This window comes from Pantherophis guttatus, chromosome 1 (assembly GCF_059756535.1).
Source record: "Pantherophis guttatus breed Tessera chromosome 1, ASM5975653v1, whole genome shotgun sequence".
NCBI lineage: Eukaryota > Metazoa > Chordata > Lepidosauria > Squamata > Colubridae > Pantherophis > Pantherophis guttatus.
This window is the reverse complement of record NC_142063.1, coordinates 170,101,025-170,113,193: the sequence shown is the minus strand read 5'-3', so window position 1 is coordinate 170,113,193 and position 12,169 is coordinate 170,101,025. Positions and strand designations below refer to the sequence as shown.

At 40.9% G+C, this 12,169-nt stretch overlaps 1 protein-coding gene across 1 annotated transcript in view; it reads right to left on the bottom strand.

Annotated features, from left to right (window-relative positions):
* Positions 1-12,169, bottom strand: part of CYP20A1 (cytochrome P450 family 20 subfamily A member 1) — a 29,784-nt gene that overhangs the window by 16,252 nt on the left and 1,363 nt on the right. Inside the window, exons 2-4 of the mRNA XM_034431342.2 lie at positions 10,584-10,633; positions 9,343-9,509; positions 656-801 (exon numbers count right to left, since the gene is read on the bottom strand). Coding sequence (XP_034287233.1) covers positions 656-801; positions 9,343-9,509; positions 10,584-10,633 — 363 coding nt within the window. The remainder of the gene's footprint in view (positions 1-655; positions 802-9,342; positions 9,510-10,583; positions 10,634-12,169) is intronic.

Below are 12,169 nucleotides of genomic sequence, written 5' to 3'. Positions count from 1 at the left end.
TTACTTGCATACCATTGGCACTGAGAAAATCACCATCAGTCATTTGCAAAAGGCAGCTTTACTTGGAACAGTTTACATCCCAATGACACCTTTAACGCCATCACACATCTGCCTTTTGCAGATCCTTGGGAAGGATTTGATAAGTGAATAAAAATGCTAAATCCAGTCTAAACATCTGTTTGATTGTGTGACCAACCATAATATTAAATGTATATGCCGACTAACTCTCAGCATCTCTGGATGATTCACAACAAAAAATTACAGCATAATCAATATGACATAAAAAATAAAAGATAAAAAACCAATTGTTTTTAGTTTGGAAAATATAAGTACTGCTAAAATCCATTGTGCGACAGAGTGAGGGTGAGGGGTAAAACAGTAGCAGGCATCTTCATTCGAGTTTTAACATGTCTTGAAAACACAGGAAAGATATAAAATGGAAATGCACAGATAAAATTTACCATAATACTGGGGAATCACTTTTGAGAAAGTTGAATGCTTACACAAGATAAGCAACTTTCAAAAACCTTAAAACATCTGATTCTGCTCCACGCATCATGGCCTTTTAAAGAGATTATTCTGAATCATTTATCCTCCTAGAAAACACCCTCCCATACACTTGAGCAAAACTCTGCCCTCGGATGAAGCTATTCACCTTCTGGATGACAGGAAAATTACTCGGCAGCAGCTTGGTGACACCGTTTTCATACAGTTTTTTCCTCAAGCAGCTCTCAGCCATGTCTCCACCCAGGCCAGATTGATACTGCAACAAGGACTTTAACATCGTTTCAAAGGGGTCCGCTGAAAGAGAGAGTGAAAATGCAATCAATCCCTACAAGGCTCTAAGTCGCTCCTCTACTTTAGTTCCCATGGTTCCCAGCCACTGCTTATGCTGGAAAGGAGGAGGTTAGGAAAGACTGCTATAAATCTGTCAAATTAGTTCAGAGGTTTGCAGTTAGTTACATGGGTGGGTGCTAAGTATTGGTACCTAAAATATTGATTTTTCTTCAACAGCAATAACACAAGAAGATGCACAACTCTCTATGCAGAACAAATATCTTTGTTCCTGAATGTCTGCATTGTCCAAATCTCCAAATAACCATTTTTGTCAATAGTCACACATGCCTACAGCTTCTTCTAACCCCTCTGCAGAAGAAAGGGAGAAGTACAATTTGTGATCTCAGAGTAAGAAAGTGATCTAATCAGGCAGTCAAGAAAGCCTCAAGCATGTAGTTCATGTAGAACTAGCCTCTCCTGTAAGAATCAGTAAGAACTTGGCAAGTTCCGCAGAAGTTCATTTTTATTTTAATAACCCTATCCCTTGCTTCAATGACATAATGTAACTTTTACCAGATCGCTAAGGGAGTCTTCCTTAAAGTACGCTTTTCATCCATGTTAAACAAAGCAGAAGCCCAACAACCAGTGCTTCATGCCAACTGGACCAGCTCCAGGTTATAGTGATTATGTAGCTCACTTTGCCTTCTGACAATATCCTTTGCCCAGTACTATCAGATGCTCAGAGATTCTTAACCATCTGTTGTCCAAGGCAATTTGCAAAAATGCTACAAGTTTATAAAGCTGGTGATAGATAATATATCTCTCACGAGAAGCAGTAGTAGAGAAGTTTAACCACAGGTAAACCTCTCTTCTGAGGATCACAGAGGTCTCAAAGCACCAGTGGATGTATCAAAAGGCACACATGGTCACAGGCAGGCCTTAGGTTTCAGATCCTTTATTATCTCTTACTAAAAGAAAATATTTTCACAGACCCCAAATACATTACAAACCTAGGTGGAAATATCTGTAATGGAATGTGGTAGATGACCTTGAGGGAATGAAGGAAAGAGATGCTGGCTAGGGAACATTCAGACAAGAGAGGGAAGACCTTGCAGGCTGTTGCTTAACAGACAGAGGAAGAAACTTTGGAAGGATCACCCTAATTAATCAGACAGCTAAAAGTGGCAGCAAGACGTTTGTACCTTCAGATTTGCAAGATTCTGTTAATGTGTAACAGAATTACAATAAAGTAGATTTAGCTCACCTAGTTGTGTTTTCTGTCTGGTTTACCCAGAAGGCCTGACAATACTTCAGCTACGGGGCTAACCCTGGATGTCTCAGAAACACTGGCGGCTCACAGCTTGGAGCACTACATCAATAATGGTTGCATACAAGCTATTTCAAAATGTATGTGCAATCACACTGTATATATTTGGCAGAAATGCATGAGTTTCCTGCTGCATTAATTACAGGGTATGTGATGCTAATCCTAATGAATTTAAAGACATTCTTATTTTAACCGATAACAAATTATGTTACACTAAATTACAACAAAGTGTTACTGCAGCCAGAACTAGAGGAATCCAAAAGAGGTCACTGTGTGACCCAGCTCTGCCTTATCAAATATTCTGGTCTACCATCCACCATTATTACACAACATAATCTCTATTTAACAGAATACCTTGCAATCATAATCTTGATGTTTTTTTTCCCTCTGAATATCTTTGGAAGAGAAGGACAAAACCAAGGCCGTCTGATAAAGCTCCTGATGAGTAGGATTGACAAAAACAATCAACTGATTCACCTATTGCACAAGTGTAAGCAAAGCATAGTAGTCAAAGTACTAAATTAGGAATAGGAAGACTTGGGTTCAAGTCCCCTCTCAACCACTGGATCTTACTGGGTGATTTGGGGCCAACTGCTCTCTCACACAGGGTTATGATTGTGACAATAAAATGAAAAGAGATTTTCTTGTTAACTGAGCTCCACTAGGAAAGGCAGGGTTTAAGTCCAGCAAATTAATTAAATAGATGCATTCCATTAGAAAATCACTTTGTCCCTGCTTCTATAGCATGAGCTAGATACCCAATCTATTCAATAAGATGCAGCAGCAGCAGAAACCTCTGCAGAATTTTGTATGATTTACATCTTAGTATAAAAGTGTAGCACTGCACTATAGAACTATTTTATTCTCTCTTCTTGGCAGTTTGCCGTGCAAATGCTCAAGTGTTCTTTAAATGTGTGACTCAAAGAAAGAAAGGGGGGAACCCTCTATCCTCTAGGTGCTGTTGACTTCCACCCACTCTCAAGCCAAGTATAACAAAAGCAGCATGGTGCAAAATAAAAGCATGCATTAAACAAGGGAGCTTGGCAAGCGGTTGGCAACAGAAGGCAAACATACCATGAGTAATATGAACCTAAAAATCACACAAAATCCAGGAAAGATATCCTGCAGAGCACATGCTACAATCTCTGGAGGCTGAAATCAGTTCTAAACTACTCGAACAATTTGTGCTTCTATTATTTCTACTGCTTAATCTTTGTCCAATTCTCTTCTTTGCTTGAAGCCCAATATACAAATAGCAGAGTTATAGTTGAGGGTTTTCATCTGTATCAATAGAGAGAGAACAATAAAAAGCTACAACAGCACAGTAGCAAAACAGCTATCAACAAAAGAACGCTGAATTAGTAGAGGTTAAAAAACCTCCATAATGGATGAAACGCAAAGGTATGGTGCATACCTTTACATTGTGTATTCCGAGAAGGAAGAAAGAGATGTTTTCTCTTTTAAAAAAGAGGACCACATTTATTCTGGTGTATGGATTGAGTTTGGAAAGATGGACAAGACATGAAAAGCAATTTACAGTTGAATTTGAGGGAGGGAGGGAAGGAGGGAGGGAGGGAGGGAGGGAGGGAGGGAGGGAGGGAGGAAGGAAGGAAGGAAGGAAGGAAGGAAGGAAGGAAGGAAGGAAGGAAGGAAGGAAGGAAAGAAGGGAGAGGGAGGGTCTGAGGGAAGTCCTGCCTTAGCACTTGGCCACCTCAGGCACCCAATATGAGTGACATTGAGCTGGCCACATCCCCTGTCTCCTCACACCCCTCCATGGTCAAACACAACCCTGATGCGGCCCTAAATGAAATCGAGATTGACACCCCTGGATTAGAATTTATGATTAGAACGTGTATGATTTTGGACCCTCTGTGCATGCGCAAAGCCTTCTGCGCATGCACAGAGGGTAAAAAACAGGTTACTTCCTGGTTAAAACCAGGAAGTAACAACATCTGGGCGGAACCTCATGCTGCCACCGCTACCAGTTCTCTGAACCACCACTGCCACCACTACCAATTCGGCCAAACTGGTCCAAACCGGTAGCATTTCATCCCTGGAATGGCATCTAGGGACCATAGTGTGTTCATTTCCAGTTTGGGGAGGAGACACCAAGAACGGAAAGCAAAACAAATGAGGAACCAACCATACAACCTCTTGAGCATCCTGATGCCGTGGAGACATACAAGAGTGGCCCTAGCTTCACTTGAGTGCAGCCTTTGCATTTGGAAAAGTCCCGGGTTTTAATATTGATCTCATTCAAGGAATACAGGTTTCTTTCATCATCACTTATGAAAAGACCAACATTATTCCAATTTAAATTTTATAACATCTTTCTGTCAGTAGACTATTTCATAGACTTTTTCCAATGTTGCTCTATGTCACATTCAGCTGGAATAAAATTCTGCTGCTTTTGAAACTGTTCCTTTCCTCCCCCCTATGAGGATGTAGTCAAGGTTACACTAAGGATAGAGCAAGATAAATCCAGTGCCAGAACTGGTCTCCTCCTGCAGCTCTTGTGGGGGGAAGAATTTCTCTTTCAAACTCAATTATCCTCCAATCAATGGTATTTTTTTTAGAGATAAAACAGCATGATGTTTGAAAAACCAGACAAACACATGTGCACATACTTGTACAAGAGCGAAAAGATACCTATGATAGGTACCCTTTCCCAGGATAATTATCTGAAAACTTCCTTCTTTCTCAAAATTCTACAGGGCCATTAGCCTTGGGCATCCATATTGCTGCAAAGCTTTCATGCTGATGGAAACTGAAAACACAAGAGGGAGTGCAAATAATGACATCTCTTTTCAATTTTGGCTTTCTATCTCATTTCTTCATTTTTTCCCAGACTGTAAGCTCCTTTGGGACAGCCACCTGCATCTTTTGCTTCTTGAACTCTGCAAAACTGCTTACCAGCCAACTTTTTTTGGCCAAAGGATACGTCAACCTTAATGTTCTGTTGCTCCACAGTTAAAGAAAAATGGAAACAAATTATGTGATGCGTTCTGTACAATCCATAGAAGAGGTGAAAGAAGAAATACAACAAAAAGTCTTTCAGGCATGAGGGAGGGGAGGAGAGGAGTTCCAATTTCAGAGGGAATCTGCACAACATTTCTCCAAACAAATCTACTAGTTGGGAGGACAGCAAAAAGGAAGCACTCACAAATTCACAATGCTCGTTTGTCTGGGGAAAAAATGGCTTCCTAACTCATTTCTCACCTAATGCTTCACCTAAGTCTCAAAGGTAGTCTAGGAAATGTTTTTAAGAACTGCTAATTAAAAATATGTGCAACAACTTTAAGAAACAGGCTTGCCCAAGAAATTTTTTAAGCTTTATTTGCATCTGAAAGGAAGAACTGAAAGAACAGACTTGTTAAATGTCACACTCTTTTGTTAAAGGCAAGAATCTGTTGAAAAGCGTCATGAGAAATTTAACTGCTATGTGTTTAGATTAGCACCTCTCAGCTGCAAAAAACTGTAAGGCTGCTAGCCCCCAAACTTTCATATCCTGCCAAGTGAGTGAAGGGACAGCTGGGAGAGCTTTAATTCATAGGAGTCACCAGAATTTAATGGAACAATACCCAGCCCAACTCACCTCATATAATTACTGTTGTGGGGAAAATAGGATGCAGAAGTATTAAGTATGTTTACTGCTGTGTGTGTGTGTCCAGAATAAAAATCTATTATTAATAATAATGTCAGTAAAGTAAAATAAATGTTGATCTTGTCATTCTTCACTGAACACGGGACCTTAAACTCACCCAGTGTTAAATAAACTGTCAGCTCAGCCATAAAACACTAAAAAGGCCAAAAAATATTGACAGAGCTAAGAAAAGATATTAAGAGGCAAGCAAAGGCTCTGGGAAGGAAGGCATAAGAAAAACCCATAGAAGTAACTCTTTAGAAATAAAACTATGTCCATGAAATATTGCCTTTGTTTTCTCAAATATACATCTCTTACTACCTTTATTACCTCAAACTTTTGCCTTCCTCACCCAGCAATGTGCTATCATAGCCAACCACATACTCTGCAGTGTATCTAATCACATGTACAGTGTAATTTGCAGGGCCTGCATCCCTGCCTCTGGTACCTTAAGAAACAAAGTGTGTTTCCATGAGGTTGCATTTAAACCCCGTTATGAAAGAACTGTATGAAGAAATTCTTTCTACACACAGACACAGAGCAATCATATTTAGCCTATTACAGGCAGCAGGAGGGGAAAAAAAGCAAGCACGTTGATTGAAACACAGCTAGTCCTTGACTTACACTCATTCATTTAGTGACCAAAGTTACAACAATACTGAAAAAAGTGACTTAAGACTGGTTTTCACACTTACATCCATTGCAATACAGGTAGTCTTTGAGAGTTCATTTAGTGACTGTTCAAAGTTAACAACGGCACTGAAAAAGGTGACTTGATTATTCTTGATACTTATGACCATTGCAGCATCCCCAACTACATTCGGATGCTTGATAACTGGTTCATTTTTATGATGGTTGCAGTATCCCGGGGTCATGTGATCTTTTGTGACCTTCTGACAAGCAAAGTCAATAGGAAAGCCCATAAGATTCACTTAATGACTGTTCTGCTCACTCACACGTAACTGTGGTTTAGTGAATTTATTAATATTCCCCAGCAATTCCATTCACCTAAAAATCCAGAACTGTCCAAATTAAGTCCAACTATAAGCAGACTAATGCTAGTCTACAGAGCAATGGCCAAAGTCCACAAGGCACTTGAAAGTTTCTCAATCAAAATAAATCCACCAGGCAAACTTAAATCCACAACACAAGAGAGTTCATGAGGCAAAAAAAGTCCAGAGTTTCCAAGTCAAGGTAGTGTCAATCCAAAGCAAGGCAGGAATCACAATGACTAGAAAAGAGATAGGTAGGAAACAAATAAGACCTGTGTCTGTCTGCTGTGCTAAACAGCCAGCTTCCAGTGCAGGCCATTGAGAAGGGCGAGGCGTTCTCCTCACGAGTACTCTGGCTGACCTTTTCTACTCCTGCCTTTTCTATGCCCTATGTGTTCTTGGATCAGGAGCAGAAGGCAGTTCCTCCTCCTCCTCACTGACCAGCTGCAGCTGCATGCTTTCCCCACCTAGAGCCTCAGCCAAAGCTCTCATAGACTGCTGCTCAGAGCCATCAATCAACTCAGCTCCTGATGTGACAGGAACCAGTCCATCCTCCCGCAGCTAACATCTAGACAGTTATCTAGGAAAACGTGGGGTGGGTGGGGGGAGTCATCACACTTAACTGAGTTACTAATTTAACAATTGCAGTGATTCAGTTAACAAATGTGGCAAAAAAAGTAAGATGAGGAGAAACTCAACAAATTTCTTACTTAGCAACATAAATTTCGGCTCAATTGTGGTCATAAGTCGAGGACTATGTGTATTGTTATGGTCCTGTTACCAAAATTCAGGTGCTTAGCAGCTGGCATGTATTTATGACAGCTGTACTGTCCTATGGTCATGTGATCACCATTTGTAACCTTCCCAGCTGATTTCCAACAAGCAAAGTCAATGGGGAAAGCCAGATTCGCTTAAGGACTGCATGATTCACTTAACAACTGCTGTGATTGGCAGTTGATTAAAAAAACTGATAAAAAGAGGCAAAACTCACTTAACAGCTGTCTTGCTTAGCAACAGAAATTTTTGGACTCAACTGTGGTCCTAAGTCAGAGACTACATATAATGAATAATGTGACTGTAGGGTTTTGTCATAATAATGTGGCAAAATTTAGCATTAGGCTATATGCTATAAACCAGGGGTGTTAAACTCAAGGCCTGCAAGTTGAATGCGGCCCACGGGTTGCTTAAATCTGGCCCACAGGGCTGGCCTGGAGATAACAAAGGACCAGCCCGCAGTGCCTCTGGCAGACAAAAAGGGGTACTGGGGGGCTGCAGGCATTACCCCCACACTCTGTTTTCAGCCTGGACGGGGCCCCCGGACCTCGTTTTGGCCGGCAAAGTGCTGCAGGACGCATCCGTCCTGTCTCCCCACCCAGCCGGCCTGCAGAGAATTACAATGCTGATCCGGCCTATTGATCATTATTATGTCTACTACATTTTCAAATCTGTTCAAATGACATATTCAGAAGAACAGCAACATTATTCAGGTTTCATTCACCTGGACCAGGGGTGCCAAACTGGCAGCCTGCGGACTGGATGAATCATGTGCAGGCCACGCACACTCCAGCTCTGTGGATGGGGAAAACATCACTAAACGTCACATGATGGCAACGTGACGCAGTGAGTTTGACACCTGTGACCTGGACAATTCTCTAAAGCAAAGCTCCCCAACCTTTCTTGGTTGGTGACCCAGAATAGGAGAGGGGAGAAAGAGGGAATGATTTTGTGGGAGGGGCAAGTGCATGTGTCTGTGCATGGACAAACACCTGTGATTTTTCTGGCAACGCTTGCGTGAATGGGGCTGCGAGCACCCACAAGGCTCGCATGAATGGGGCTGCAAGCACAAGTAGAGTGCCCGCAATGACAGAAGTGCAAGTAGAATCGTGAATGCTCGCAATAGCACAAGTGGGGCCATGTGCAGAGGTGCGCACGCACACCAGCTAGCCATTCATGCAGCCTGCAGCTTGGTAGTGAGCCGTGGCCCACAGGTTGGGGACCCCTGCTCTAAAGCGATTCTTGACATTAGGTGTCAGTAGCATTTTATGGCACTTTCACTGGATTGATGTCCCACAATAATTAGTAAGGTGAATGTTTTTAAAGTTAGTAACTGAAAAGTAGTATAGAAACCAGTATTTCACTATTTACAAACAAATATGAATAATTTTGCTGTAGTTTTAAAAAAAGTATTTTAAAAATCCATATATTAACTTTCAAATATAGAACTATCATACTGGGCAGTAGTTTATTAACATTGCTTTAGATATTGAAGTACTGAAATTGAAGTATTTTAGATGCATTTAATTACTTCTATCATCTAGAGTTCATGGGAATGTTGCTTTGCCAATTCAAGTTTGCTGGAAGTAGGTTACCCACTTTCTAAATGGATCTATTTATATGAACAGATCTTTTCTTATTTCTCAGTTTCATAAATGATTTTCCACCTTACAATTCTTCTGGCTGAATTCATCTGTCTAAATATCACTCAGCTGAGGATAACATTCAGTGGAATTCATGAAATTCGTAAAAACTCATGTTCTCCTAACAGAGTTTATTTCATACCATCCACTGATTCAGATTATTGTAGACATGAGAAAAGTACTTACTTGTCCTGTTAGGGTTAATGTGCTGCTTCAGGAGGTCAATGGACCCCAGACTGATCACAAGACGTTGTCCAAACCAGAAAGAGACAATTGGGCCATATTTCTCATGGAGGTTGACCAGAAACTCATGCAAGCTGCCACTAGTTATGATATCGGGGAGATTCCCATCTCTGGAATGAAAGAAGGATGAGATTAGGGCAAATTCATTAAAATCTCCAAAGAAGAAATGAAGAACTTAACATAGAATCACAACATTAAGCTGAGCCATAGTTTGTTCAACTATTTCATTAACTATCATAAATCACTGTAAACTGGGCACAAACAAATAAGCCACAAACCAGAGTTTGTAGACCAAAACAGCTGGATTTAAAGCATAGTTTATGACTACTTGAAACCTAGCTCCAACTAATTACCGTACTTTTTGGAGTAAGACACACTTTTCCCCCCCTAAAAGAGGGTGGAAATGTTGGTGCGTCTTATACACTGAACATAGCTATTTTTGGCCTCCCAAAACCCCACCCCGTGCATCCCGTTTTTGCTAAAAATAGGCTCATTTTTTGCAAAAGTGGGGTCTGCAAAGGGTTTGGGAGGCCTGCAGAGTCTCCAGGAGGCTGGGGAGGGCAAAAATGTGACACGTGGGGGGTTTGGGAAGCCAAAAACAGGGTTGTTTTTTGCAAAAACGGGGGCATTTTTGCCCTCCCCAGCCCCCAGGAGCACTCTGCAGGCCTCACAAATACTCTGCGCACCCCATTTTTGCAAAAAAATGGTCCCATTTTTAACCCAGACCAGAGAGTTTAGAAGTTAAGCATTCAGTTAAGCATTACTACCTTTGCTGAGATGGACAATATGTTTAAAGAATATTTTTACCCTACTGAACTAGACCGCTCCAAACAGTCTTCAAAACTTTGCAGAGGTTGCTCCAGACTACAGCTTCATTGTTTGAAAGATGGGGATAAAAGTGAGAGGAAAAAACCTAAAATCAGCTAGGAAAAGGATGGAGTAGGCAAGGGAACTGTCTTCAATGAAAAAGAGAGCAATTATTGAGATCAGAAGAAAAAAAGCAGAAAGACAATAATATACATAGGAAACAGAAAAGGAGTTTCCAATGCCAAGTGCATCCTCCCTCAAATAAAGTGTGGTAGTTCTAAACTTTGTCTTAAAATTTGCAACATGTCCAACGATCCAAAAAGATTAAGGGCACTTCTGTGTAGAAAAGGGAAATTAAATAGAAAGGAGTAACTTACTTTTCATCAGTTGGAGTGATCCCTGGAATTCCTGAAGCTTGTCGGGAAGACTAAAAAGGAAGGTAACATAATTGGAAAGATTAAGATGTTTTTTATTATCAAGTCAACACAAAACAAAATATATTACTTAGCCAATTCTTTCCTTAAATCTAGGTGCTTATGATTTTTTACCAAATATAGGACTACAAGTCATCATAATTTCTATGAGACTAAACATGTATGTCATTGTAGTTTATTTTAATCCTAAATACATATATTTTGCATTCAAACTCAGCTATTCAGAACTGTTAATTTATAAATTGCTTGTGTTGCTGATCCATTATGGAGTTCAAAGGAACATATTTTAGGCAGTTTCCCATTCAAAACTGGATTACGGATGCAGTCTAACAAAACAAATTATATTGGATAGCTGAGGTTTAATTCCTCTATGCTTTTAGATATTGATCTATATAACTATCTAACACAGGGGTGTCAAACTCGATTTCATTGACGGCTGCATCAGGGTTGTGTCTGACCTGGGGGGGGGGCATGGCCAGCTCGATGTTACTCCTGTCACAGAAGCCCCCATGTGGCCCTCCCGAACTCCGATTTCACTGGCAGAAGGTTGCAGGAGGCTGTGGCAGCTGAAAACGGAGCTCGGGAACATGTTTTCACTGGCAGAAGCACCGCAGGCCAGTCCTTTGCTGTATCCAAGGATCCGGCCCCCAGGCCTTGAGTTTGACACCCCTGATCTAACACTACTTTTCCTCCTTCCTCCTCATCCTATTTCTTTTTGTGCTGAATCTTCCAGTCTGTAAAGTTTACATTTTTATTCGTCTTAGTTCATATTATAGGCTTTCTAAGTTATTTAGAAGCAGTAATTTGTGAAAGCAAAGGCAGAAAATTTTAAAATAATTGCATTAGAAGAACCTTGATACTGTGCTAATTTCCAGGATCTGGAATAGTTCAGAGAAAAACATTTCCCATCCTTGCTAGGGACTGGACTTCCCACCTCTGGGCATGCCAACTATTTTCTTCTCTACTTCTCTTTCTGACCCAAAGCCCCTCCCACCACAGGAAGCTTCCTTCCTTCCTTGGGGCAGATCACAGGCCCATGTTAGGCCATTTTGGCTACTAACACTGACTACTAACAGCCGAGCTGTCCATCCCCTAAGGCAAAAAAGGGGCCTTCACATCCCTTTTAAGGGGTGCCTTTGAGTGGGCAATGATCACAATTTGAGATTACCAGGATCCTGGCTCTCATCCTAAATTGAAAGTCTGGATACATCTGAGTATTAGAATACATGAAGCGAAAGAAAACTGAAGAAAAAGAAGGTAACCAAACCCTACTGGTGGGTGACCCACCTACACCAATTCTGCTCTTTGGATTAGTGTTCTCATAAATGAAACAAACACTCCTTGGAAGGAATTGAGCTCAACTCTTGATTTAATGGAAATATTTTGGCAACAATGTGGAAGTAGTTAATTGTTACTTTCTTCCAGAATGCCATCTTTGCTTCCCAGATTTATCTTCACTATTCCTAGTGGCCTCCCACCCAAATATTATCCTATCCTGTCCATATTCCTTCAGAGTTGGCTAAATGCTG